Source organism: Saccostrea echinata, unplaced genomic scaffold (assembly GCF_033153115.1).
Source record: "Saccostrea echinata isolate AGI-Se365-2 ecotype Australia unplaced genomic scaffold, CSIRO_AGI_Sech_v1 ptg000029l, whole genome shotgun sequence".
Lineage (NCBI taxonomy): Eukaryota > Metazoa > Mollusca > Bivalvia > Ostreida > Ostreidae > Saccostrea > Saccostrea echinata.
Window position 1 is genome coordinate 34,269,678 of NW_026889778.1, and position 24,679 is coordinate 34,294,356.

General features: G+C 31.4%; 1 protein-coding gene across 1 annotated transcript; it reads right to left on the bottom strand.

Annotated features, from left to right (window-relative positions):
• Positions 1-10,103: 10,103 nt before the first annotated feature.
• On the bottom strand, positions 10,104-24,258 carry LOC133194750 (gelsolin-like protein 1). The gene is made up of 13 exons (XM_061330656.1): positions 24,213-24,258; positions 23,374-23,453; positions 21,661-21,734; positions 20,320-20,394; positions 16,497-16,568; positions 15,163-15,290; positions 14,922-15,030; positions 14,637-14,747; positions 13,545-13,637; positions 12,838-12,935; positions 11,857-11,935; positions 11,350-11,445; positions 10,104-11,103 (listed from the first exon to the last, which is right to left on the bottom strand). The coding sequence occupies exons 2-13, from the start codon at positions 23,450-23,452 to the stop codon at positions 11,008-11,010; spliced, it is 1,110 nt and encodes a 369-aa protein (XP_061186640.1). The 5' UTR covers position 23,453; positions 24,213-24,258; the 3' UTR covers positions 10,104-11,007.
• Positions 24,259-24,679: the final 421 nt, after the last annotated feature.

Below are 24,679 nucleotides of genomic sequence, written 5' to 3' on the forward strand. Positions count from 1 at the left end.
AGTACATTTGATTGCACAGCACCCTCGATATTAAGAAAGGGGTTCCCCGGTGACCAGGTCCCAGGATCATGAAACAGACTTAGACTTAAGTCAAATTTTTAATCACCTGTAAAATGTTTATTAATTGTTGAATGAATCTCGAAATTTGCAGAAAACAACACTTTTGTGAAGCAATATTGACAAATAGTTTAATTTTTGTCTGCTTGACTTAATCAAAATTTTAATACGACATGAATATTTTGACTTAAGCTTAAGATGTTTCATGATCCCGGAGCCAGGAATGCATTGCACGCCTTGTGTTATTATGATAGGTATTACGTATTTTTTTTATATTTACTGAAAAATTCGGTAAAATTGATAGGTACGCGAACTCCTGTGATTAAAGAAATACGAGTTTGAAGTGGGGGTCTCTGAAATGAAGTTAAGTACCTTGTAGTAGAAAAATTAAGAACGCGGTGACCCCATACACGAAATGGGTGGGTGTGGGTGGGTGTGGGTGTGTTTCATTTTATGTTTTAAAGTCTATTTCATCACTTTTATTTCAGTAAAAATTTCTGTACTAATATTAGCATTTTTGAAAAGAATTAATGCAAATGCCCTTCATTGTAATTCATTTAAAATGGTTACTTATTTGAAAATTGAAATGATACATAAAAGATACTTGCTCATTTGAGGCCTCTTTTAGTGCACGCAAAAAGTAGTCTGGAACATCAACTGAAGACCCTTCTTGAGATATAAGCTAAAAGAGAATCTTTAGTCAAATAATACTGCAAAATTAATCATCTGGTTAAAATAAAATCAAACTTGAATTCTTACTGTGAACAAATTGTCTTTTCCGAGTTCCCTGCTTTCATTCAATCCCTCTGCACACTGAAAATACGAAGTGCCTACGTGGACAATTCTGCCTGGTTGAGATTTGGGACATAAAGCAAATAAACCTTTAGATTGTTCTTTTTCTTCTTGTACTAGAATTATTTTCCATTCCGCTTCAGTTCCGGGTTTTTTTTAGCCTCCTTACAATATTTGCATTCACCGTTTCCTTTCATGTATATATACTCATGTAGATCTGGGGATTGAATGTGGAAGAAATTATACGTGTTTTCAATGGCAGTTAACAAGAATTCGATTCGAACTTTCCTCATCCCCGATGATTTTTCCATGGCCCTAACCGTACCCAAAGAAGGGAAGGGTCTTCCTAAATATATTCCTCTACTATAGACTGGTTTTATGAGAAATACGTTTTTATCCAGGACTTTTCTTAAATTCTGCAGCTGTAAAGATAACCCTTCCATATATGATGTTATGTCTTGGTGTTTGGTAGGATCAAAGACAGCAGCAACTTTTATAGCTTTTAGAGGAGGGAAAGACAAAATGTGTAAAAACCTTCTATCATTCTCTCTTTCTGTTCTGATAGCTTTTTTCAATTATCTCCCTTTTTTGAGGGAAGTCATTCTTTGCTTTGAGGCAAATCAACATTCGCAGTAACAAAGATTGCCGTAAGATAGATATTCTTACAAAAATTGTCAAATAATGCAGGCATTTTTCAGAACTTGTTCCTTTGCCGCACACACTTGCCTCGATACGTCTTTTTAAGTTCTCTATAGCTAGCTCACCTATTCCAATGTGTTGGTCACCGTTTACTAAGTAACTATTTTTTCAATCAACGATTCGATACTTTTCAATTTTTCTATTAAACCTGATAGTTGATGAGAGAATTCTTTATATTTTCCTAGTGACAAAGCCGAACCTACATCAATAATTTTGAAAGTATTTTAAGAATATAAACCACAAGCGTTAAAACACTAGCCAACAAGGAATCTTGTGGATATGCAAATCCAATTGCTGAAACTACGTATGAAAGTATCTTAATTGTATTTATTATTTTATCTGCAATAGTTGCGTTTTCTAGTTCTTCAACAGTTTTGCATAATTTGTCAATTACGATCAAGACAAGATCTTCGGCAGCATTAACTTTTTCTGATAAAACTTGGATGACACTGTTAACGTTGTATCCGTTTGAAGAGCAGAATGAACTTATGGCAACTAATTTCTCCTTTACCGCGTTATCAGCATCCCTGACTGCTTTTGACATCTAAAAGAACAATTATATTTAACAGTTAATGATATATTGAAGCGATAATACTACAGTATACGCAGTAAATGATAATATATTTATCCTGCAAATCCGTAAGTCTTTCTTAAATAATAACTAAGGAAAGTTTTAAGCCATAAAAAAAGAATACCTTAAAATCAATCATTTTATGTTTTGAAATAATGTCTTGTGCTGAGAAGAAGGTAATTTAAGCGACGCTCACTGGCTTTCCCATTCGTTAGAAATATTAACCATTTACTATCTCGGATTATAAATTGCCGTCACGGTAGCTCAGTCGGTGGAGCGCTCGCTCCGTTATCGGAAGGCCCTGAGTTCGAATCTCGGGCGCGACTGACCTAAGTTGATAAAAATATGTAGCAACTGTTCCTTCGCCAGGCGCTTGGCACTTTGAAGTGAAAGTTGCGGGTCCTTCTGATGAGACCTTAAAAACCGAGGCCCCGTGTCGCGTAGGGTGTTGGCACGATAAAGATCCCTCACTGCTCAATGGCCCTGAGTGCAGAGTAAAGGCAGAGTAAAGGCCCAAATTTGAAGCCCTTTACTGTACCAGTATATGGTGACGTCTCTATATGAGTGAAAATTCTCGAATGGAACGTAAAACAACATACAATCAATCAATCAATCAGATTATAAATATAACTCAGAACTCAAGATTTTATATAGTTCGTTGGTTTATATATGCAAGAAAAATGACAAACGATACAATTTGTTCTTATAGTCAGCAGATAGAGAAATGGTGTGCAGTGTGAAATACTTCCACGTGATTTACTATTCATTAATATTCATTAGATACTGTAAAACTCGAAATCTTATTCTTTAAAACGTGATATGAAAACCTGCAAGCCCGTTTCATTTTGTTTTTTTTTTCTTCAAGCCTCCTTCATAGTTATATGGGTAAAATTTTGTGTGAGAAACAGTTGACGACTCACGATACCGTATTTTTGATAATAAGTAGATCACATTAATGCAATCCTTCACGAATTGATTAATTATCTGTATTTTATAAGAAAAGGATTTTTCTTGCACCTATCAATTGACGAAAGAACTCTGGCAATTTGCAATAAACACTTTCGTTTCATCATCAAAATGATTTTAAAAATAACACCAGCTCTGCGGGGTTTTTTTTCCATTCAGTAAAACAATATACTCTCGCTTCGAATTTTCAAATCAAAAAGGTGGTTGCAACTTTCACTTCGGTATCAACAATCTTGTCATTTCCAGTAGAAGATATAGAGAAAAATCAAACTTTACCCAAAATGTTTAGCAGTCACAAATTTGCAAATTGTATTTTCTCCATATACACGTTTTTTGAAATTTGCTGCCATTATAGCTCCACTGTGGCCGATATTCAAATGAGTAAAATAAATATCATTTTTCCATCTGTTTTTTTTTTTCATTTCAATGGTATATATTATTATTCTTTATCTACTACAGTATCGAAAATATATTGCTCCCCAGTTTTATTAAACCTTGGAGCAGTCTACTAAAGGAAACAATAGTCATTTTTACAATAAATTTCAGAGTGTTATATTTTATGTTCTGCAATTCGTACATGCATGTTTTTGATATTAAATGGAATTATTATTTGTATATTCACACATGATTTCAAACTTTTACATCACTGTTATCAAATTTAAGAGATTTTCTAAAAAGTTCTACAGTAAAGTTTCATAGTAAATCAAAGAATCAAAGTTTTTACTATATTTAACTAAAAGTAAACCATCGTTAACTATAGTTTAAACCTGTAATACACATTTTAGTACAACAACGCAAAGTCTGACAAATATGAAGAAACAATATTTTTTTATGGCAGAGATATCCGGAGAACCGACTCTAGCCGGATAGCAAAGAATGCCTGCACTGTTGCAACCACTATTGAAATAACGACCACTATTGAAATAATTATTTCAATAGTGGTTGAGAGTGTATTTCAAAACCAAACACAGATTGTAACCACAATAGAAATAACGTTCACTATTGAAATAATTATTTCAATAGTGTTTGAAAGTGCATTTCAAAACCAAACACAGGTTGCAACCACTAATGAAATAACATTTACTATTGAAACAGTGATTTCAATAGAGGTTTTGAATGCATTTCAAAACATAAACCAAGTTGCAACCACTACTGAAATAATATTCACTATTGAAATAAAGATTTCAATAGTGATTGAAATAATGATTTCAATAGTGATTGAAATAATGATTTCAATAGTTGCTGACAATGATTTCAATAGTTGCTGACAATGATTTCAATCCCAAAACCACATTGCAAGCCTTATTGAAATAACCCCACTATCGAAAAAATATATGTATAAGGATGAAATTAATATAAGAATGAAAATGAATTGATTCGTACGTTTTCCAACATAATAAATTATTTTATTGAGTTTAAAATATGAAGTGTAAATTTATGTTTTATTTCTTTTCTAGAAATTATCATTAATACACAGACATCTTTGATTTAATTGACGTATATTATATTCAAATAAAGTAATTTTATATTTTATATGCAAGCTTCCGCTGAATCTGACCGACTCGGTGAAAACCAAAAGACAATCAATATATGCAAGTTTTAAGTAATTTTGTTATATAATGTTTATCTTTGTCATTAATTTGGAAATGAAAGGATCATAAATAAGATAGTTGTAGAAATTAGAATATCTACATTAAAAAGAACAAAGAAGACTGTTATCTATGTGTACAAACTTTCTGATGAAAATATGGTTATTTTTTATATTAAAAAAAATAAAGAAGAACATAACTAAATTCTCGCTTATATTAATGGGCTTGCCTACACTACAAATATGAATAATCCAACGTCTACTCGTTTATACATTAAAAATCAAAACTTAAAGGGAAGTTAGTATGAACATTGTAACAATAGTGGGTGTTATTTTAATAGTGATCACACGTATAAAACAGCTATTGAAATAATGTCCGCTATTGAAATAATTGATCACGTATAAAACCGCTATTGAAATAATGTCCGCTATATAAATAATTATTTCATTAGTGATCGTTATTTCAATAGTGGTTGCATTAATACTACCGCTATTGAAATTATCTACTATTGAATTTTTTTTTTTTTTTTTTTCAAAAGAGGTCGTAATTTCAATAGTGCTTGCAATAATGCACCCACTATTGAAATAACGATCACTACTGAAATAATTATTTCAATAGTGGATATTTTTTCAATAACGGTTTTATAGGTGTAACCACTATTGAAATAACAACCTCTTATGTTATAACACTTAGTTTTCCCAAATAGTTGATTTTCACGTATTGACGAGTAGAAACCTTGGATTTACTATCCATATTAGTAGTGTAGGCAAGCCCATAAATATAAGCGAAAATTTACTTCTATTCTATATCCTTCTGATTAAAAATAACTATTTTCATCAGAAAGTTTGTAAACATATTAGATATCACATAGATGTCTTCTTTTTCTTTTTAATGTAGATATATAATTTTTACAACTATCTTTACTTATAATCTTTTACTTTCCCAAATTAATAACAAAGATGAACCTTATATAACAAAATTACTTAAAATTACTAGATCAGTTAAATTTAATTTAATTTAATTTAAACAATATTTTATTATGATTAAACATAACTGGATTGGACAGCAGGCACTGCCTATATAAGTCCTCTCCATATATATATATATATATATATATATATATATATATATATATATATATATATATATATATATATATATATATATATATATATATATATATATATATATATATATATATATATATATATATATATATATATATATTAGTGAACGTTATTTCATTAGTGGTTGCAACCTGTGTTTGGTTTTGAAATACACTCTCAACCACTATTGAAATAATTATTTCAATAGTGAACGTTATTTCAAAAGTGGTTGCAACAGCGCATTAAAAAGTCAAAATATGGTACTTAAGAGCGTTCCGAGTAATCTTATTTCGATGAAATTGATAGTATATCTGATGTGTAATACTGTTACTTGTTGAATGATAACACTAACTTTGCAAAGTGCAAAGACTAGCTTTGATTAATGTTATCTGTCTTAAAAATATTTTCGACCTATAATATCAGCGCATTTAACATTAACAGACGAAAGCTGTCCATCACTCCCACCGGCACGCACCATTGTCAACCAATAATCAATACCGTCCATAATGCATGCTATGCATGTTTGCAATTGGAAAAAAGAATAAAGTCATTACCATCAGTAAAAGTTATTTAAAGAACTTATCCTAAGTGGCTTTAGATTGTATATCGAAGAGTACTGAATTCATTTTTAAAAATAATGAAATTTAATTGTAGCTTTAAAATATTCTTGAAGTATTTTATGAGACTGTTGCATAAAGGAGATAGTGTTCTAATTAGCTGATAAATTTAATATGCTGAGAATGTGATAGTCATACCGTCAAGATAATTGTCACATACATTATGGCTAATTGTTTGATTGATTGATTGATTGATTGCTGTTCTTTTACGTTCATTCATGATGTTTTCACTCAAATAGAGAAGTAACCGGTGAAGGGCTTCAAAGTGAGATCTATACTCGGCCACTTAGAGAATTTTTCACTCATATAGAGACGTCACCATATGCCGCTGAAGGGCATCGAATTTAGACCTATACTCAATACTCAGGGCCATTGGAGCTGAGAGGGTTCTTTATCGTGCCAACTTTAACTTGACACTAGGCCTCAGATTTTAAGGTCTCATCCGAAGGACTCGCAACTTTCACTTCAAAGTGCCGAGCGCTTGGCGAGGGAACAGTTGCTACCTATTTTTTATCGACTTAGGTCAGTCGCGGCCGTGATTCGAACACATGACCTTCCGATCAAGGAGCGAGTGCTCTGCCGACTGAGCTATCGTAATGGCCAATTCAACTGAAGAAATTTGAAGATAACAAACAGTAGTCAAGCTCGAAAGTCCATTATAACATTACAGATCAGGAGCAGAGCATTCAAGAGGGGATCAGGTGCTATGGAGGACTATGCATCCCCTGACTACCAGTAACACCCGCCGAGTGCTCCTTGTCATGATTGGGTAAATAAAAAAAACCGGAAAGGACTATTCAGTGTGAACATAATATTCTAACAATTTGTATGAAAAACGTCAGTCAACATCACACTTATAAACAGATTGTATTTGCTAACAAGGTTATTGTATCGACCATAGAATTGAATCGGGTGTGATTTTTCTCAAGCATGACACCAACTTGGGCGTCGGAATGCATTAAAAAGCGGATACTCTGAGACTATATCGGGTTGTTTGGAACTGTTGAAAGGTAAATAAAGTATCGGGAATAAGAGTTAATTATATGGTTAAATAACGAATACCATGCTTAAAGCGGGTGAACGCATAAAAAGCAAGAATAAATACACAAAGCGAGAGACAAAACAATTCGAAGGTTTTTACAACGCTTGGATCTGTAACTCTCTGGTTTATCTGTCCTAATTTTCTCAACCACAGAACTACAGTGCTGCAACTAGTGAAAAGCATGACTTGCATTGCGACATGTTTATGAATCGTTGAAAGGAAAAAGTATTTTATTGTTTGTAAACTGTATGTCCAAAAAATTTAAACCGTTGGTTATTTCACGGCCATCTTCATTTACAGCACATTAACACAATTCAAATCGCGTTATTCTGCGATGAACAGTTCTCTCTGATACAAATGTTAAGCAATTTGCAAAGCAAATTCTAGAATGGCGATTTTGTAATATCAAACATTCTGTTTAGATGTTTAGATAGTCCAGCATTACCCTGAATTTAGTTTTGTTGAGCCCCCAACGTGCTTTATACACTTGATTTCAAAATTTTGGATCTTTTTGAAATTCCAATTTTTGGACAGGCAACCTACGACTGTCAGAGATTATTTTTACTTTTCAAAATGTTCAAAAGGATATTGTCCCAGTTTCTCAAATACTAGTACGTGCATTATGTTTTTCACATGCCCTGTCTTGTTTTATGGAATTTTACGCTTTAAATATTTCACCAAAGTATTTTAGAAATTCCATTAGAATATGACAAATAATCATAATATTAAAAAGTTTAATCATATGTTTAAGAAGCAGCAGCACATATCAAAGAATCTTTTAACAATGATTATCTCAAAGTTTCATCATATAATGAAGACGCATCAGCAATGATATAAAGACTTGTTATCATATGATGAAGAAGCATCAACATATAATAAAGAAGTATCAGCGTATGAAGGTAAAATATTAAAATATCAGTATTTCATGTAAGTAATGAAGAAATTTCGGCAAATAAAGAAAAAGTACAGACATTTGATATTAGAGTATCAGCATATAAAGAATCAGCAAGGAATGTCAAAGTTTCAGCATTCAATGACAACTATCCGCAAATAAAGACAAAGTATCAGCATATAATGAAGATATATTAACACAATATGAATGGTATTTACATAAGGCAATTGAAGAGTTCCATAATGGAACAGAAACTTATTTTTTCTATAACAATAACAAAAAATCATAAAACTTAATGCTAAGTGGTATTTTGATAATTGTACCCTTGACAACTTTGGAATCCATAGTAACAGTGATCTACGAAGAATACATTTTTTTAAATCAATGAACTAATAATTATTCATTACTATTGAAATTAAATATTTTAAGCAAGTATTTTAGTTTCAATTCTTTATTTCTTAAGGAGGATATTGCATACACGCAATAAAAATATTGACTAGCTAATAAAAGTATTGAGAGAATTATAGATGAAATAATAAAAGTTAAAGAACGAGGGCGCTTTTGATTGGCATTCGGCAGAAATCTGGGCGCACTTGAAAAGTGAAAATTTCATTGAACTGTCACACGAAATTTTAGCATTCTTTTGATGTATCGGGTTCCTGTCAAATAGGAAATGGAAAAATTTTCAGTTATTGTAATTTGATTTGCTAAAAAAGACTTGAAAATTGGCTAGAAGAGTCATTTGGTACAAAATGTTACATTCTTAAACACGTTTTTCTAAAAATTTGCCACCTCTGGGTCATCTCTCCATGATTTTGAAACGTTATTTGTGTGCATTCTAATTCAAAGAAACTAACAAACATTTGTAAAAAATGGAGAGAAGACCAGAGACGATAAAAAATGAACTTTTTCCAAAAACATTCCAATGTGTAAATGCGGTGCTTCATTGTCGTTTTAAAATCCGTAAAACGTGCGTAGCGATGATAGCTCAGTAGTATGAGTTACCCGTCCAATGCAATGAAAAAGAAATATTTTTGGTTCGATCCTCGAATGGAGCGTTAATATTTTTTTAAGTACAATCAATCAATTCTTTTGTCAGTTTAATTTCATGTATTGATTTATTTTCAAATAGATAAATTCAGGTTCTGTTGCACCGAAAGTGAATGCAATTCTTCCAGCCTACTGATACTTTAATATATACATGTACTTGTAATTGCATTTAACTACACCCTAAAGGTGTATATTATTTATGTGAAGCGTTACTAAGTTTTACATGTAGTAATTATTAAGTAAGCAGACTGATATATTAAATTTGACAAAGTATTTTAAACTAAATGTAACATTTTCCCATGTGCATAACTTTGTAAAGTATGTCCAGCTGTGGTCAGCCGACCAAATTGTAAACATTTAAATTATAAATGTTTCGTACGCCTTATTCCTTCAGATCACACGCAAACACGCCCATTTTCTTTACTACTTGCTTTGTACTATTTGAGCATTCAGTGCATGAAGGACAAATATAATAGCTCAAAATAAAAAAAAAAGTGTAATCTATTTTCGAAAATGAAAATCATTTTCTGTCTTATACTTTACATATAAATTGTTTTGCCTGGGATGAAGCGAATCACATTTATATAAACATAATGATGTACAATGAATAAGTCACGGATATCAATGACGTTTTATCAATGAACAATAGTCAGTTTCATTCCAAATTTGATTCGATATATCCCATTGACCTCGAGATAAAAGACTCCACAAAGCCCGACACATTTGTTTCCTATTGGATATTTACTATAAAAATACATTGATAGCAAACTGAAAACTAAACTTTATGACAAATGTAATTATCGCCAAAGACGCAGGCTATTGACAGATAAGTTGGTGATACAAGGATATCAACATTCTTCTTTTAAGTTTTTGAAAATTTTATGGTCAATATATGACCTTGTTTACAAATAAATTTTTTGTTAAGTCAAACGTTGACTGTCGTCTTATAGAAATGTTCACACCGATTTCCCTTTACCCGATCATGACAAGGAGCACACGGCGGAGTGGTCGTGACCGTTCGACAGGGGATACTTACTCCTCCGTGGCACCTGATCCAATCTCTGTTTTCAGGGATCCGTGTTGGCTCTGCTCAGAATTTGGATTGTACGTTTAAAAGGCTTTTGAGAATGATCACTTCGTAATCTTCATTTTATAATGCATGTATTTAAGTAGAAACCATAATAACTATTTAACAATCCATCAAATCATAAGTGGTTAGGAAGCTTTCGATCAATAACCTGCTTCTTAAATCTAATAAAAACAATAATCATAAATTGATACCTTGACATAATTCTGACTTGATCTCAATATCGCAATAATATTACAAAAGACCTGGACATATGAAAGTGAACTTGAGTCAATAACGAGTATATTCCTATATCCAAAATTATGGCAACAGTTAAAGCTCATTCAAATTTGACATGTATCAGTAAGAATAGTCCTCTGTTACTAGTTGGATTAAATAAACTGAATTTTGATTTTATTGCATAAAAGTTAAAGTAACAAAAATAATGTCAATGGATTTATGTTAACGAATTGATAATGTACAAAGATATACTGATAGCAAAGTCAAAGGCACAACAGTAATACATCAACGGGTACTGTACAATTAATGCAGACGACAAATTATGCAGCTAATGCGGCTGTAAAGTTAGCCGTTGTTTTTCCTTCTTTTAAACAACTGATGGGCAGTAAAGGGTGATCACTTTTCATCAGGTAGTTCTGTAAAATGTAAAAATAAAAAACATTATGTTTGATATCATATTCTTTACTGCACATCGTGTTTCGGATCAATATTTTTTTTGTCCTGATTGCTAAAATTTTCTTTTTCTTGTGTCTTTGCATGCAAATAGTTGTTGCTGAGAATAAAATGAACAGAGAATATCACTGTTTTAACCAACTAGCTGGGCATTTTCAAAACATGTATTGCTGAAATCACGTGGGGATTCGGGTAATTGTGAAACTTACATGTGCATATGTCATTGCATTCTTGCGTTCTGCAGGAGTGGTAGCTTTTCCAATCCAAACAAAAAGTTCTTCTTTGGTGTCAAATATAAACACATCCTGTTGAATACATCAGTGTGTTAAATTAAGTTCTTATACATTTTTTTTCTAATGCTCTGTCCTTTGTACCAAATAATGCAATTTTAAAAGTATATTATTTTTTCTTCACTTTCATTTCTCGTGTAGTCAATAACAACAATAAATTATTTTCAATGCATGATAATAGATGCATGACAATAATTTGTTCTAGTAAGTAAACGAACATCATTGATTCCCGAAATATGAACATTTGGGTTTTAGCAAATTTTAAAACAAGAAACAAAACATATATAGGTCTTCAAATCAGAAAATAAAAGCTTTTCATACTAATTTACTAAATGATTAGTAAACTGATAATAAATAGAAAAACATTTCATCTATTATTGTACTGTATAAAAACAATACAAACAGAATTTTTTAAAAGTATCTTACATTACTGTCAAAGTCCCCCATCGATACTTTTCCTTTCTTTTCTTGGGTGAACTTCATTGATCCATCGGCATCTGACAACCTAGAATTAAAAAAAACCCAAAAATTACATGGATGAATTGTCTACAAATAGCAATTTACTCCATATATTTATGGTCTGTTTATTTTGCAATAGTTCGATCGTTTTATGTTCAAGCTAGATTTACGTGAAGGAAAATTGTGTTTGATACTTCAAATCAAACAAAATACGATTTCTATGAGTATACTTGTAATTATGTTTGGCAGCATTAATGTTCCGAGGTTCAATTCGTTTTGCTGTACCAATGTGATTTTGAAAATATTAAATGAATTTTGAAGAACATAATGATATTGTTTATATTGTATAAATAGTATATCAAGAACATTTATCAAAATAGTTCTTTTTTTATAATTGGTATGATAGAGAATGTACTAGCCCTTAATTTCCATTAATGGTGTTCAATTGTACAGAACAAATCTCTATTAAGACAAATAAATCCAGGTATTTTGTGGTTATATTGGATAACTCTTAGATCTCAACATCCAACAAGCTTTTTTCAGTAGTTAAAAATTTATTTAGATCTGTATGTGCATGTAGATATGAGCTCCATTTTCAAATCCTTTTTCAGTTTATTGATTCCTACCTTATACAACATAAAAGCTTTATTAATATAAAATAATCCAGTACAAAATTGAAACATTTCCCTTCATTTTTATTTAAAGGAGTTTGTTATATCACCTCAAACTGCACGACCCAAAAAATTTATTGATCTAGTGAAAGTTTTGCTGTGCATTCTCTTTTCAAACAAAATATGTTTTTCATAAGCAAACCAGCAGAAACACTAAGTTAAATGAACCTCCTTTTCAGATTATTTGAAAATAATAAATGAAAAGATCAATTAAGCAATTGATAACAACTACCTGCTATGAACAGGCTGAGTGTACGTATAAAAAAATATCACCCACCGGAAGAGCTCCTTTGTCTTGTCGAGAGCCACAAAATCAGATGAGCTGTCAAATTCTTCTTCCTCTGTTCCACCATCCAACAGATGCATGAATTCCTCCTTAAATTGTCAGAGTTTATCATGTAAATAAAGCTATAAGCTTAACATATCGTCCTCTTTTCTTTTTCCAGCAAAAAATGATCTCTCTTTCAAACATAGTCATATTTATTGAATTGAAAATCGCGTCAAGTCAAACTTTTTTTTTATCAGGGAATCTTCTAAGTTTGATAGTTGTCAATGGCAAACGTAAAGTTAACGTAAGATTACATCCTGAGGTAATGTCATCCAACATGATTTTTGCGGAAAATCTCGTCATTTTGAGGCTTCTGACAATAAGCTTAAAGAGGTATCGGAAAAGTTTCAACTGTTTCTGGGGATACATATTGTAGATATCTTGAGAAGAAATCTTATTATATTTAATGTCCGGGTCGATTATAACCACTACGACCCCCTTCTTTGTATTAACCTATGTATGCCTCAAAGTTACACACGTTTTCAAAGTTCATCATCTTAAAATATGCAATGGTTTCACTCCTGGGGAGGAAAAAAATTGGTTTCTAGACATCTGAAGAAAGATTTCACCATTTCTATGTATTTGATGAAATGTAAGAACAAATAAGCAATATCATAGATTAAGAAATTGTGGGACTTTTTTCAAAGCTTGATTACCTCATCTTGTCCAGAAGAGTTTTGATCAATCACTTCCACTTCTACTCGCTTTCCACTTCTCTCTGCCTTTAACTTATTAACATACTGCAGAGCCTTTAAAATCAAGTTAAGGCATATAAAGTTCATTTAGCTTTGAATTTGGATTGTGGGAATAAAATTTTCATCGGGAATCTATTTTTTAGTATAATTTTATTTAACACTATATTTAATTTTTTTTTCATTCAACTTACGGAAGCTCTAATCACTAATCAAAAACGCTTTTTGGACTTTGAGAAAAATATATCATATAAAGGTGCACAAATTCAATGCATCTAGTTTATTTTCGACATAGAGTACCTGCCCTATTTCAGCAGGAAAAATGTTCTCAGACAATGAACTGTCTGTGAATAGAAATTACTGTTGTTTACTTACATCGGGAAAATTAATGGAAATTATGTATTCAATTACTTAATCTTGGTCTAACATAACATTAAGAATACTTTAATTCATAACAAATTGTGTCATTAACTGTAGATTCTCATTTATTCTGTTTTTCTTCTAAGGGCAGATCACTCTAACTCAATAAAACTACCCTACAAATAGTACTGCTTGGTTTGCAGTGTTTAGAGCTTCCTTAATATATGACTTCTTTTTTTAAAAAAAATCGAAAAGATGGATTGCCTCCAAACATATAAGTAATTTTGACCAAATATATGTTAAATGTGATACTATATAAATATTGCATGTAGTTGAGTGTAACATTGAAAATTTTCACCCCAAGAAAACCACTGTCAACCGAGGCGCAGCTGCGCCTCGGTTGACAGTGGTTTTCTTGGGGTAAAAATTTTCAATGTTACACTCAACTACATGCAATATTTATTATATTATACTGAAAGTTTTATACAAATACATATAACAGTGAACCTTGCGCACATAAATTCTGCGCAGTTAATATTTTTTTGAATATCACCCGTCGTCAAGCAATGTTGACTGTTGCTACGCTGGAGGGCGTGGCTTCATTGTTCAGCGGGTAATGGTGTTTTTAACAAATGTTTCTCGACGAATCAGTTTCAACTAATTTACATGAAGGTATAATATATATACAATATGTACCTTAAATTTTTCATCCTTATTACAGCCTTGGCCGTTCCATTGGTAGATTGTCAGGCCCTTATCCAGAATGTATACATCTGTGTCATCTAGTCGACTCTTATCACGGACAACCTAATACAAAAATGTCCTTGTTATATAGACAGAGCAATAAAGGATTAAAACAGTTTCTTCCTGAATTAAAATCTCTGAATTGATAGCCTAAGGATAGACGGTGTTTAATATTTACAAAAAGGGTCTTGGGTTTCCACAATTTTCTTTATTGATTCTTTCATTTAAAAAATGTACCTCTTTAACTGTAACGCCATATTTGTCGCCATGGAAATGAAACAAGCGTGGTGTGTATTCTTCCGGTTTGACCTGTCGGAATCCACTATCTGCCCCGCCATGAAGATAACTATTAATAAGACCAATCAGATCAATCTTTATAACTATTACGAAAAATGCAATAGTGTAAAATGAACATTACGACAAAATCATTCGAGTTTATTAAACCAGCTGTGTTTAGGTCGATATAATTATAACTTACGTAATTTCTTTGAAGTACGATCGGAATAACTCGGATTCGTGACCCTGTACCTCTCGATGTTGTATGGGGACGTCGTCTAGATAGGTATCCAGCTCCACAGTTTTGTAAGCTGCTGTTCCATACTCATCCTTTTTAAATATAATTAACAGCTGTTAAGACTGAATCTACATTGTAATAAAGATGCTTGATTTCAAAGGTTAGGTTTCAGAAAATCTTGAGAACATTGTGTATGTGGATGCGGAACTTTTCAAGTACAAGTAATAAGGATTTCACTTGGTATAGCAGACATTGATTTCCAATTACTACATGATTTCCGGGCTTTAAACTGCAATTAGATACGTTAAAGTGAATTAAAATGTGTATTTTGTTTTAGGCAACTCTGTTTACAATTTTGAATTTTGAACTGTGTTTTAACCTTAATATCTGCATCAAAATACGTTTATTTATGATCCATATAAACCTTTACTTTTTGTTGCATCTTAATTTATACCTTGTACTATAGAGTTAGTTAACAAAATGGCTCCACTGTAAACGTTACTAAATTATATGATTCAATTTTACCGTATTTTTACTTATTTGTATGCTTTTTTTTTTTTAATTTTACCTGTGTACTGCTTTTTAACCATGTAATTTACTGTAAATACATTTGTATTGTATTTTCACTTTACCAGAGTGTTGTATCTTTTTTTCTGACATATTTGTTTCATGTTTGGATATTTTACTAGAAAAAGACGTTAATGGTAACCTAATAACAAAACTTTATGATAAACGTGATGACTTCAACTTTTCCATCGTCATCTTCCTTTCCTTGTGTAGCAAGATATACCATTATCACCTGCATATGGAGTTTATGTCTCCCAACTGATTCGATACGCAAGAGCATGCTCTTCGTACGAATAATTTCCAAATCGAGGCAATCGAGGCATACTCGTAAGTTGATGAAACAAGAATATCAACAGTCTCGTTTAAAGTCAACATTTCGCAAATTTTATGATCGTTACAATGACCTTGTTAACAAATACAATCTATCATTAAGGCGAATGTTGACTGACGTTTTTCATACAAATGGTTAGGTCATCATTTTCACTGAATTGTGTACTTTACTTTTACTTTACTTTTATACTGTATTTTCACTTTACCTGAGTGTGTTTACATGTAACTGTGTACAGTTTTGTAACTTTATCGTGTACTTTACTAAGTTAATTAGTTAGTTAATTAAAGTAAAGTTAGTTAATTTACATTTATGCACTGTTTTCACTTTACATGTTGCTGTATCTTAACTTCAGAATTATATATGTTGCGGAGTTAATGCCGTACATGTATACGTATATTACCTGTGTACTGTACTTTCCGATCCAGAAGTGTACGTCGTAGAGAAGAGCTTCTGACGAGTCTTCTTTGTAAGTCTGAAGAAGATAGGATAATTACAATTTCAAAGTGTGTAAAGCACTAATAACACATATATGTACATGTATATAAATCATCGCCAACATGTTCATTTGCGAGAGGGAACAGAAAAAAACAAAACAAAACCAGAACTTTCGTTAATGATAATTTATTCCTGTTAGTCATGGAAAGATTTAACTATGTGAAAAATAAATTAAAATTTTGTAAGGTAACATACATAATAATATTCCTTTTTAAAATTCATACTTCAATTGGCCTTGCAATATATATTTTAAAAATTTTTCAAATATTTGCATTTTTTGAAAGGGGGGGGGGTCAACATACATGTACCTACTACACCCATATTAAATCAAAAAAGTTATAAGTACACAAATACCTAAATATTGTTTAACAATTAGGAGATTTAATACACAAAAGCAACAAACAAACCAACAAATTAATTATCTTATACACCTGATACATAGCTTGTTTATAAATTCACAGAGGTATTCCTATTACACACTGTAAATGATGCTCACAATGGAAGCAATGGAAATTCAAGCAAAGACTGTGAAATCTTTAACTCTTGGATAGAAACGATAACTTACTATCAAAAGGTTATATATCTGAAGGATTACTATGCCTTTTGAAAAACAGAATACGCGGTCATGTCTTATGGTAAGCAAATGATTCCTTAGAATTTTGATTTTTTTTTTTTTCTACCATACGCTAGGAAATATTTTATGCGTCTATAAGCTTATTGAATTTTCTTTTAGCTTCCTCCAAACAGGAATACGAGAAATAACAATGTTAAAAAAAACTGTAAGCATTATTCACACTTTAGAACAACTCCATTCATTCTTTTAAAAAAAAGTAGCGTAAAAATTGAAATCCGCAGGCAATATCTCATTCATCATGGTTTTTCCTCTTTTTCCGAATGACGATGATAAACCACTTCTCAAAACTTTTAACTTATTTATTTATTTTTCAAAATTACAATGCATTTAATCACAAACAAAGATAGAAATAATTTCAATCATTTTGAGTTTAAGTATTCTTTTGTTTAGAAATCGACACAACGTCTTGCGATAACTTTAAAACATGTCTTCATTACACTAATTCGTACAATAGACATACATAAGTACATGACATACTTATGAAGAAGTATATTTCTTCCTGGGATACGTAAATATAAAAGAATTAATTTCATTTGGGAAAGAAAAAAGATGAATCAAACTCCCGGATTAGTTCTGCATATAAATTGAAAGATTATACAATGACACGACCAGAAACCGATGGCCGCTAGATAACCTCTTGCATGAAGGAATATTTATGTTCATTTATACTCTTATTTATCGATGGTGGCAATAGAATTCCTTTTCCATTGTATAGGTATTGCATACAAAATAGCTTTGATGGTGGTAGTCGTCATTCAAAGGAGATGGGTGAACAAGGCGCGAAGAATGCCTATAGGTTCAGATATATAAAAATCATAATCAATTAATTAATTTAATACTTAGAGTAAAGTTCTCATTATTGAAATATATGAAATTATGACGAACAAAACTTTTCTGAGGAAAATTTTCTCGACAAAAATTATTCTGTTATTAAAAAAATAATGTGGCATTCGTGGGGTTCGAGCCCAAGCAATAAAAATCCTGAGTATCATTTTCTTTTGAGACCAACACGCTAACCACTACGCTACACAGCTCCTGATGAATGGTGGCATTTAAATCAAGTCTGTGATATGACCCTTGACTATATGGATTTCAAGTATTTCTCGGAAAGATGCGAATGCTGTGTCATAAAAGTGTGTTTTTAAGGTATAGTGGGTCTTTGCTCCATGTTTCTGTTGACCAAAAAATGTATACTTTTATGCAAACTTTACGGATAAACTTTCAAAGATATGGAGCAAAAACCCACTCATATCGAAAAATTGTGTTATAATATGAGAAAATGATCCTTTTTGCCCTCTTTAGCATGTGTATGCTTTTTCGCAAATAATTTCAGTTTTCGTGAGATTTTTGCAAGTTATGGAGATTTTACATAAAGAATACTTTAATTTTAGATGAAATATCAAAGAAAATTTTGTTTTAATTGAGATTTAATTTTTCACCTTCATGTTTGTCGCACTATATATAGGCATTGCGCTCGCTTTGTTGGCCCATCTTCTTTTTATATCAAAATATAAAGGATGAACACAGAAAAACATGTGCATATACATGTACATGTATATACTTCACGTTGCGCGTACGGTTTGCTTTGATAGCAGTGCATACATTTGTATTTTCTGTTCATCATGAGGTATAGGTTAATGTCAACTTACAGTGTATCTCTCCATTTAAAGCAGTGGAACCTCGGTAGGTCAATATCCTAATGTATCTTTCAATTCCTTAAAATAAATCGGCCTTGGTCGACTCGGGCTTCATTACTTTTAAGGAATGGAGAGGTACTCGGACATTAACTTACACATTTTCACTTGTAGTCTTTTACCAGTATTGAATTTATTTCTGTGGAGACTAAAGTTTGTATCTTTAAAACTTTATTCATACATAATAATTATCGTGATTTTTCACATCTAGACTGTAAAACTCAATCATATATTGGCATTTCGGTTATTTCGTGTAAGGATATAAAAAAGACAGGAATCAGTAGTCCTTTCTTACCATGAAATTATACATGTGAATTTAAACGACAAGTCCCCAAAAGAAGGAAAAGGAATAAGTTTTGGTTTTGTTTTGTTTTTTACTACGATGTATAAACCAAATTCTGCTTAAATTCAAGTTTTTCATTGCCAGATTTTTTTTCTTATATTATTTCTAGCACCTAATGCAACCAAATTCGAGGAACTTGCATATCTTTCAAGCTTAACCGATTCGAAATGTTTTCATCTCGGATGGATCAAAATGGCGTTGATTTTGTATTAATAATAGTGACAAGCTCCGATTTATATATTGGTTTTTATTTCTGCATTACAAAGGACAGGCTTAAATTTCTAGTCTTTCAATTTTTCTAGAAGAAAAACTAGCACTATCTCTAGTGAATATTTTTCACGAGAGACTATATATCAACAACTATTCAATATGTTGGACTGCAAAGCGCTCGTTCTTCGATTGTGAGAAAATAGTTCCAAATACTGTTTGGGATTGTTAAAAAAAACATCCTTGAAATCTCTGTTTTACTGAAAAAAATAGCCTTATGACTCACAGAAATTTAATATGCAAGAACATATATATTGCGTAATTCATATCCTTGAGCAAACTTGTATCACGGAAGAATATTAGCCTTTTTTAACAGAGAACTTTAAATAACAGCCACCATTATACAACCATGTGTACTAGTACACATTCCCATTTAAAATATTTCCTTGACCATTTCACTTAAGGTCTTAAAACCTGTGTGTCTGGTTTATAATCGTCATAAACTCGTGTATATTTTTTTGTCGGATTCTTTTCTTAAATAATAGTTCTATATTAATATCGTTGCTTACCATACTGCATCCCAGTTTGCAAGTAGTTCATGTGTACTTGAAGTATTAAATGCAAATAAGAAAACGCTTATAGATCCATAATATGACAAATTCTATTTTGATTTACGCGTCAACAGGTCAAGTTAAATAAAAACATTAGGCGACCTAAAAAAAAAAAACGTACATCGCTGTCAGTATAGATGATAACAAAATGCATCTTTTTATGTTTTTTTAAATGTACCAATGCTACATGTATCAATGCACCTGTAAATAAATATTTTGATAAAAATCAAGAAACTTACGTTTAGAATTATGTAAGAGTCACCATCAAAGAATTTCCCATAATCCTCCACTGGCCATTCCGTCACTTTGAATTTCTGGGAAAGAATACACATTTTCATTAAGGTTTTCCCGCTAGAGATTTTACATGTAGGTACAATGTAGATAATTTTAATTTCCTCTTTTAGAAATTTAAAAAAAAAAATCATATCAAAGACACAGGATTTGAACCTCAGCTACATTCGGAAAGGAGGAGGGGGGAGGGAATACCAATTACAAGAAGTGTTCCTATATGTTGATCTTGTCTCGATCGTCTCTCAGGGCTAGGGTGAAATCACAATAAGGGGTCAACGTTTAACAAGGAAATACATGATGATTAAATTTAACATGAAATCTAACCGAACTAGGAAGGGGGAGGGGGAGGGATCGAGCCCGAACATCAAATTTAATATATCTAAGGATCCCTATATATGTTGAATTTTATTAAAATCATGGCGCTTGGGGATAGGATGGGCTTAATATGTAAAATAAGGAAATAAAGTTATAAGTACTGACCTCATCAAAAACAACAAAGCTACGACATCAAACATTGTGGAAATCATGAACTTTAAGTTAATGGCTACAGTTTAAGGGTTTCATTTATCAACGTATTCGTTTATTAGGAAAAGGAAGACGACTACTTGAGTGGGCCTTTATTTATTTTTAAATTCTTTTTTTTCACATAAAAATGAAGGAGTATGGGGCTACATGATGGGTTTGCAACAAACGACTAGGATGTTAAAGTAGGTGCATACAATGAATATCATATGTAAATCCACTTCAAGGATTTAGCGAAGCCAGCGGAAAACAATCCGACATGTATTATTAAAAAAGATTGAACAGCAATTACCATATAGAAATTTTATCAGGTGAATTTCAAGAAAAAAAACTTAAAGCTCATATTTACTTCGCTGTAATTTTATTCATGCAAATATGATTTTTTTTTTCTATGCGAGAAAAACGTGCGAAGTCTTAAACCTAATATGTTCGCTTTTATAGCCTTCCTTTTAAATTTACAATAAAATGTAGGTGACTCTTTCAAAAGACCTCGTAGAAACACATTTTTTTATCGTCTAGTTTGTGTAACTACAAATTTTACACACAATGGTGTGGGATTATGAAATATGTAATTTCACCGTAGTAGAGACCCTTATTTCTGTATATTATCTACAGCTGATCAAGTAAACAGGTAGTTTACAGATAATTACCATTTCAAGAAATAAGGTACAATTTACATGTATTTCGTTCTTTCGGATAAAGAAATTGCCCATCTACACACAAACGCCAAATATGACTGCATTGCAGACATAGCAACTCTCTCTTACCACAATTCGCCATATTTGTAGCCCACATTTCTTTCCCGCCTTTTTCCACGCCTTCTCTTGCTCTGCTGATTCCTCTAAGAAAAAAAAATTCTGTTAATAAAGGTTCTTTCCTTATGCCCTTGCACTGAATAATTTGTTAAAAGAAATATCAATAGAGTGGTGGATGTGGATAGTTGGGGCGGGGGGGGGGGGTTGAATTATAATGGATAAACGAAGTAATTCACTTCAAATAAATATATCAGAAATTATTAAACAAAGGTTGATTGTTAATACATGTAAGCCAGCAAAACTTGAAGATTTTTTTTTTTAGTTTAACTTGTAAAAAAAAAAAAAAAGAAAGAGAAATCCGTCATAAATTAATGTACAATTCATTATGCTGACATAAGAAATAAGTTCGATATTGTTAGTAAACATAACATTCGTGAAATAAACCTCAGCATCATTGTGTAAAAGTTTATATCATGTGAAATAAATGTTTATAATGTCATTTTTACTCTTTTTGTGATGTGTCAATATACGCATCCTGGTTTCTTATTCTTTAATCCGATTATCAGTATAATTCATTTATCCGTTCCAAAAAACTCTTTCACATCTACATCCTGAATGGGTTGTTTCAGGATACATGTACGCCAATGTACTCAACACAGAATACATTGTAATTAATTCAATTACTGTACAAATTTATGAATTTCTAGATTAAAATACTAGTATTTTAGTACTAGTATTTTAATACTAGTATCAAACCCTTCTAGGTTTACGAACTATCACCTATTATCAAGTTATATTAATACAAAGATCTTCCTACAATTTCAATATTCACATAATGGTGTTAGATATAATTTCAGATATATTTTATTTTGAGACTATGTTCCAAATGTATGTTTATATGAACACACACACACAAACACTTTCTCTCTCTCTCTCTCTCTCTCTCTCTCTCAGCATACATGTACTCATAAAGGAAAATACTAAAATAAATGTTTTGAACCCAAATAATTACACAGAATTTCATGCATTTTATGTATTAACAGTAGTAACTCAATATTTTAGAAAACGTGTCCTTTTAGAAGCTTCAATTAAGTCTATGGCCCTAAAGAAAAAAGTTTAAATTATTTTACATCCATGCACTTATAAAATGAGGGCTGTCAATTCAGTCTGGAAAAATATAATGACTATCTTATTTCATTATAAGGAAGAACTCTATTTAAAATCTCCATTGTAAATACTATTATGAAAATAAATATTTATTTGCTTCAGCAAACCAGGCCCTGTCTGAACGTCAGCACCCGTATTTCACAACCTATATTTGTACATATGTCTATAATTTAAAAATTACAAAATGAGTCAGCTTTACTGAGAAAAATTTAAAGCTAGAATTCAAGGAAATTAAATTGTACATGAATACTCTTGAGTGCTCTGTGCTTCAAACCTTTTTTTTCAAACGTATTAAATAAACGATCAATATAATATTGGATACGATAACATTTTCTAACCTTAATGAAGCTGTGTATCCACTTTATTCATCAAACAGAAGTTTGGTTTATCTGACTGATTAATTATTAATTAATTACTTCGGCCTAGTTAAGTACATTAATGACTGGAAGGTGTGTTTTTTGTTGCCATGCATTAGACGTTTTCTTTCAACTTCTTAAGGCGAAAGAGTGAAAAAAAAAATCGTAGATTTGGATCCCCATCAAGTTTTTTTCTACTTACTTTTGACCTGTCTTTCAGTGTCAGATCCGAATAATGCTAAGTTGCTGTCTTTCCAATCGTACTGTTTTTGTTTGATCATTCTATAGAAAAGAAAGAGAACAGTTAAATGTTTAAATGCAGCTAATAATTGTTTTCAAAGTAAGAAATAGTTCCGTTTATGAACAGTATGTCAGATTTCATGTATTTATCCCTTGATAGATATAAACATTTATAAACTTGATAATTACTGCGTAAATGTTTTATCTGTATTTTTTATCAGTAAAATGACCTAAAATAAATAGTGCATTTAAAAAGAACCACCTCTCTATCTTGCACAGTTTGGAGACATTGAAATCCCATACACAAGGAGGGAAATTTCCCTATTCTTCAAAATATGTCATTTAAATCATATATATATATATATATATATATATATATATATATATATATATATATATATATATATATATATATATATATATATATATATATATTACACGTAACTATGTCTTTTTGATCTTTAGTTTAAATCATCATGCATATCTCTTTCCAGAAATGAACTTCTACTAAATTCAATTATAATCATATCAATATTTTTCTTCTCCCCCATAGACAACATTTGTTCTCTCAATTTTAACTGTATGAAACTTAATACTTTCAAAAATCCATTATTTACACCTGCGACCTTGGACTATATTTTGTATTTTACTAATCGATAATCAATGAACCAACATTCCAAACATCATTTTTACCATTTTCACTTTAATAAAATAACCTTTTCTCATTATCAGATCGTATTAATTGCACATACAAGATTGTCGAGAGATGAAACATGCAATTCCCGTGTTTTAAAATCTTACCTGCTTGTTTTTTCTACCTGTTCACTTGAGTAAATACGGGATCTTTGTTATCGAAGTTCTAAAGCGTCAATAAATACTACAGTCGTGGTAATTCACTCGTGACCCATATTTCGCAAGCGGATCCAGTTATTTGGCAATGAATCATTATTTCAAAACTTTCTTAACTGCTTTAACGTATGCACGATTTTTTTTTCCTTGAAAAATAACAGCACATCCGCGAGCAACAAAAATCTGCAAAATTAATCAGTTTAGTCTTAGTCAGCACGCTGACATGGACTTCTCTATCATGAACAGGAGACTAAAAAAAAATTTTACCCTCCGTCAACTTCCTTCATATATAAAAAGACTTAGGTTGCAAGGCCGTCGGAACTGGTGGTGAGTAGGTTGCGATCGCACCTCTTGAAAAAAAATGATTTTGAAGAATTGAAAATATAACCTTTACGTCAAAATAAATTCATTTTCTCATC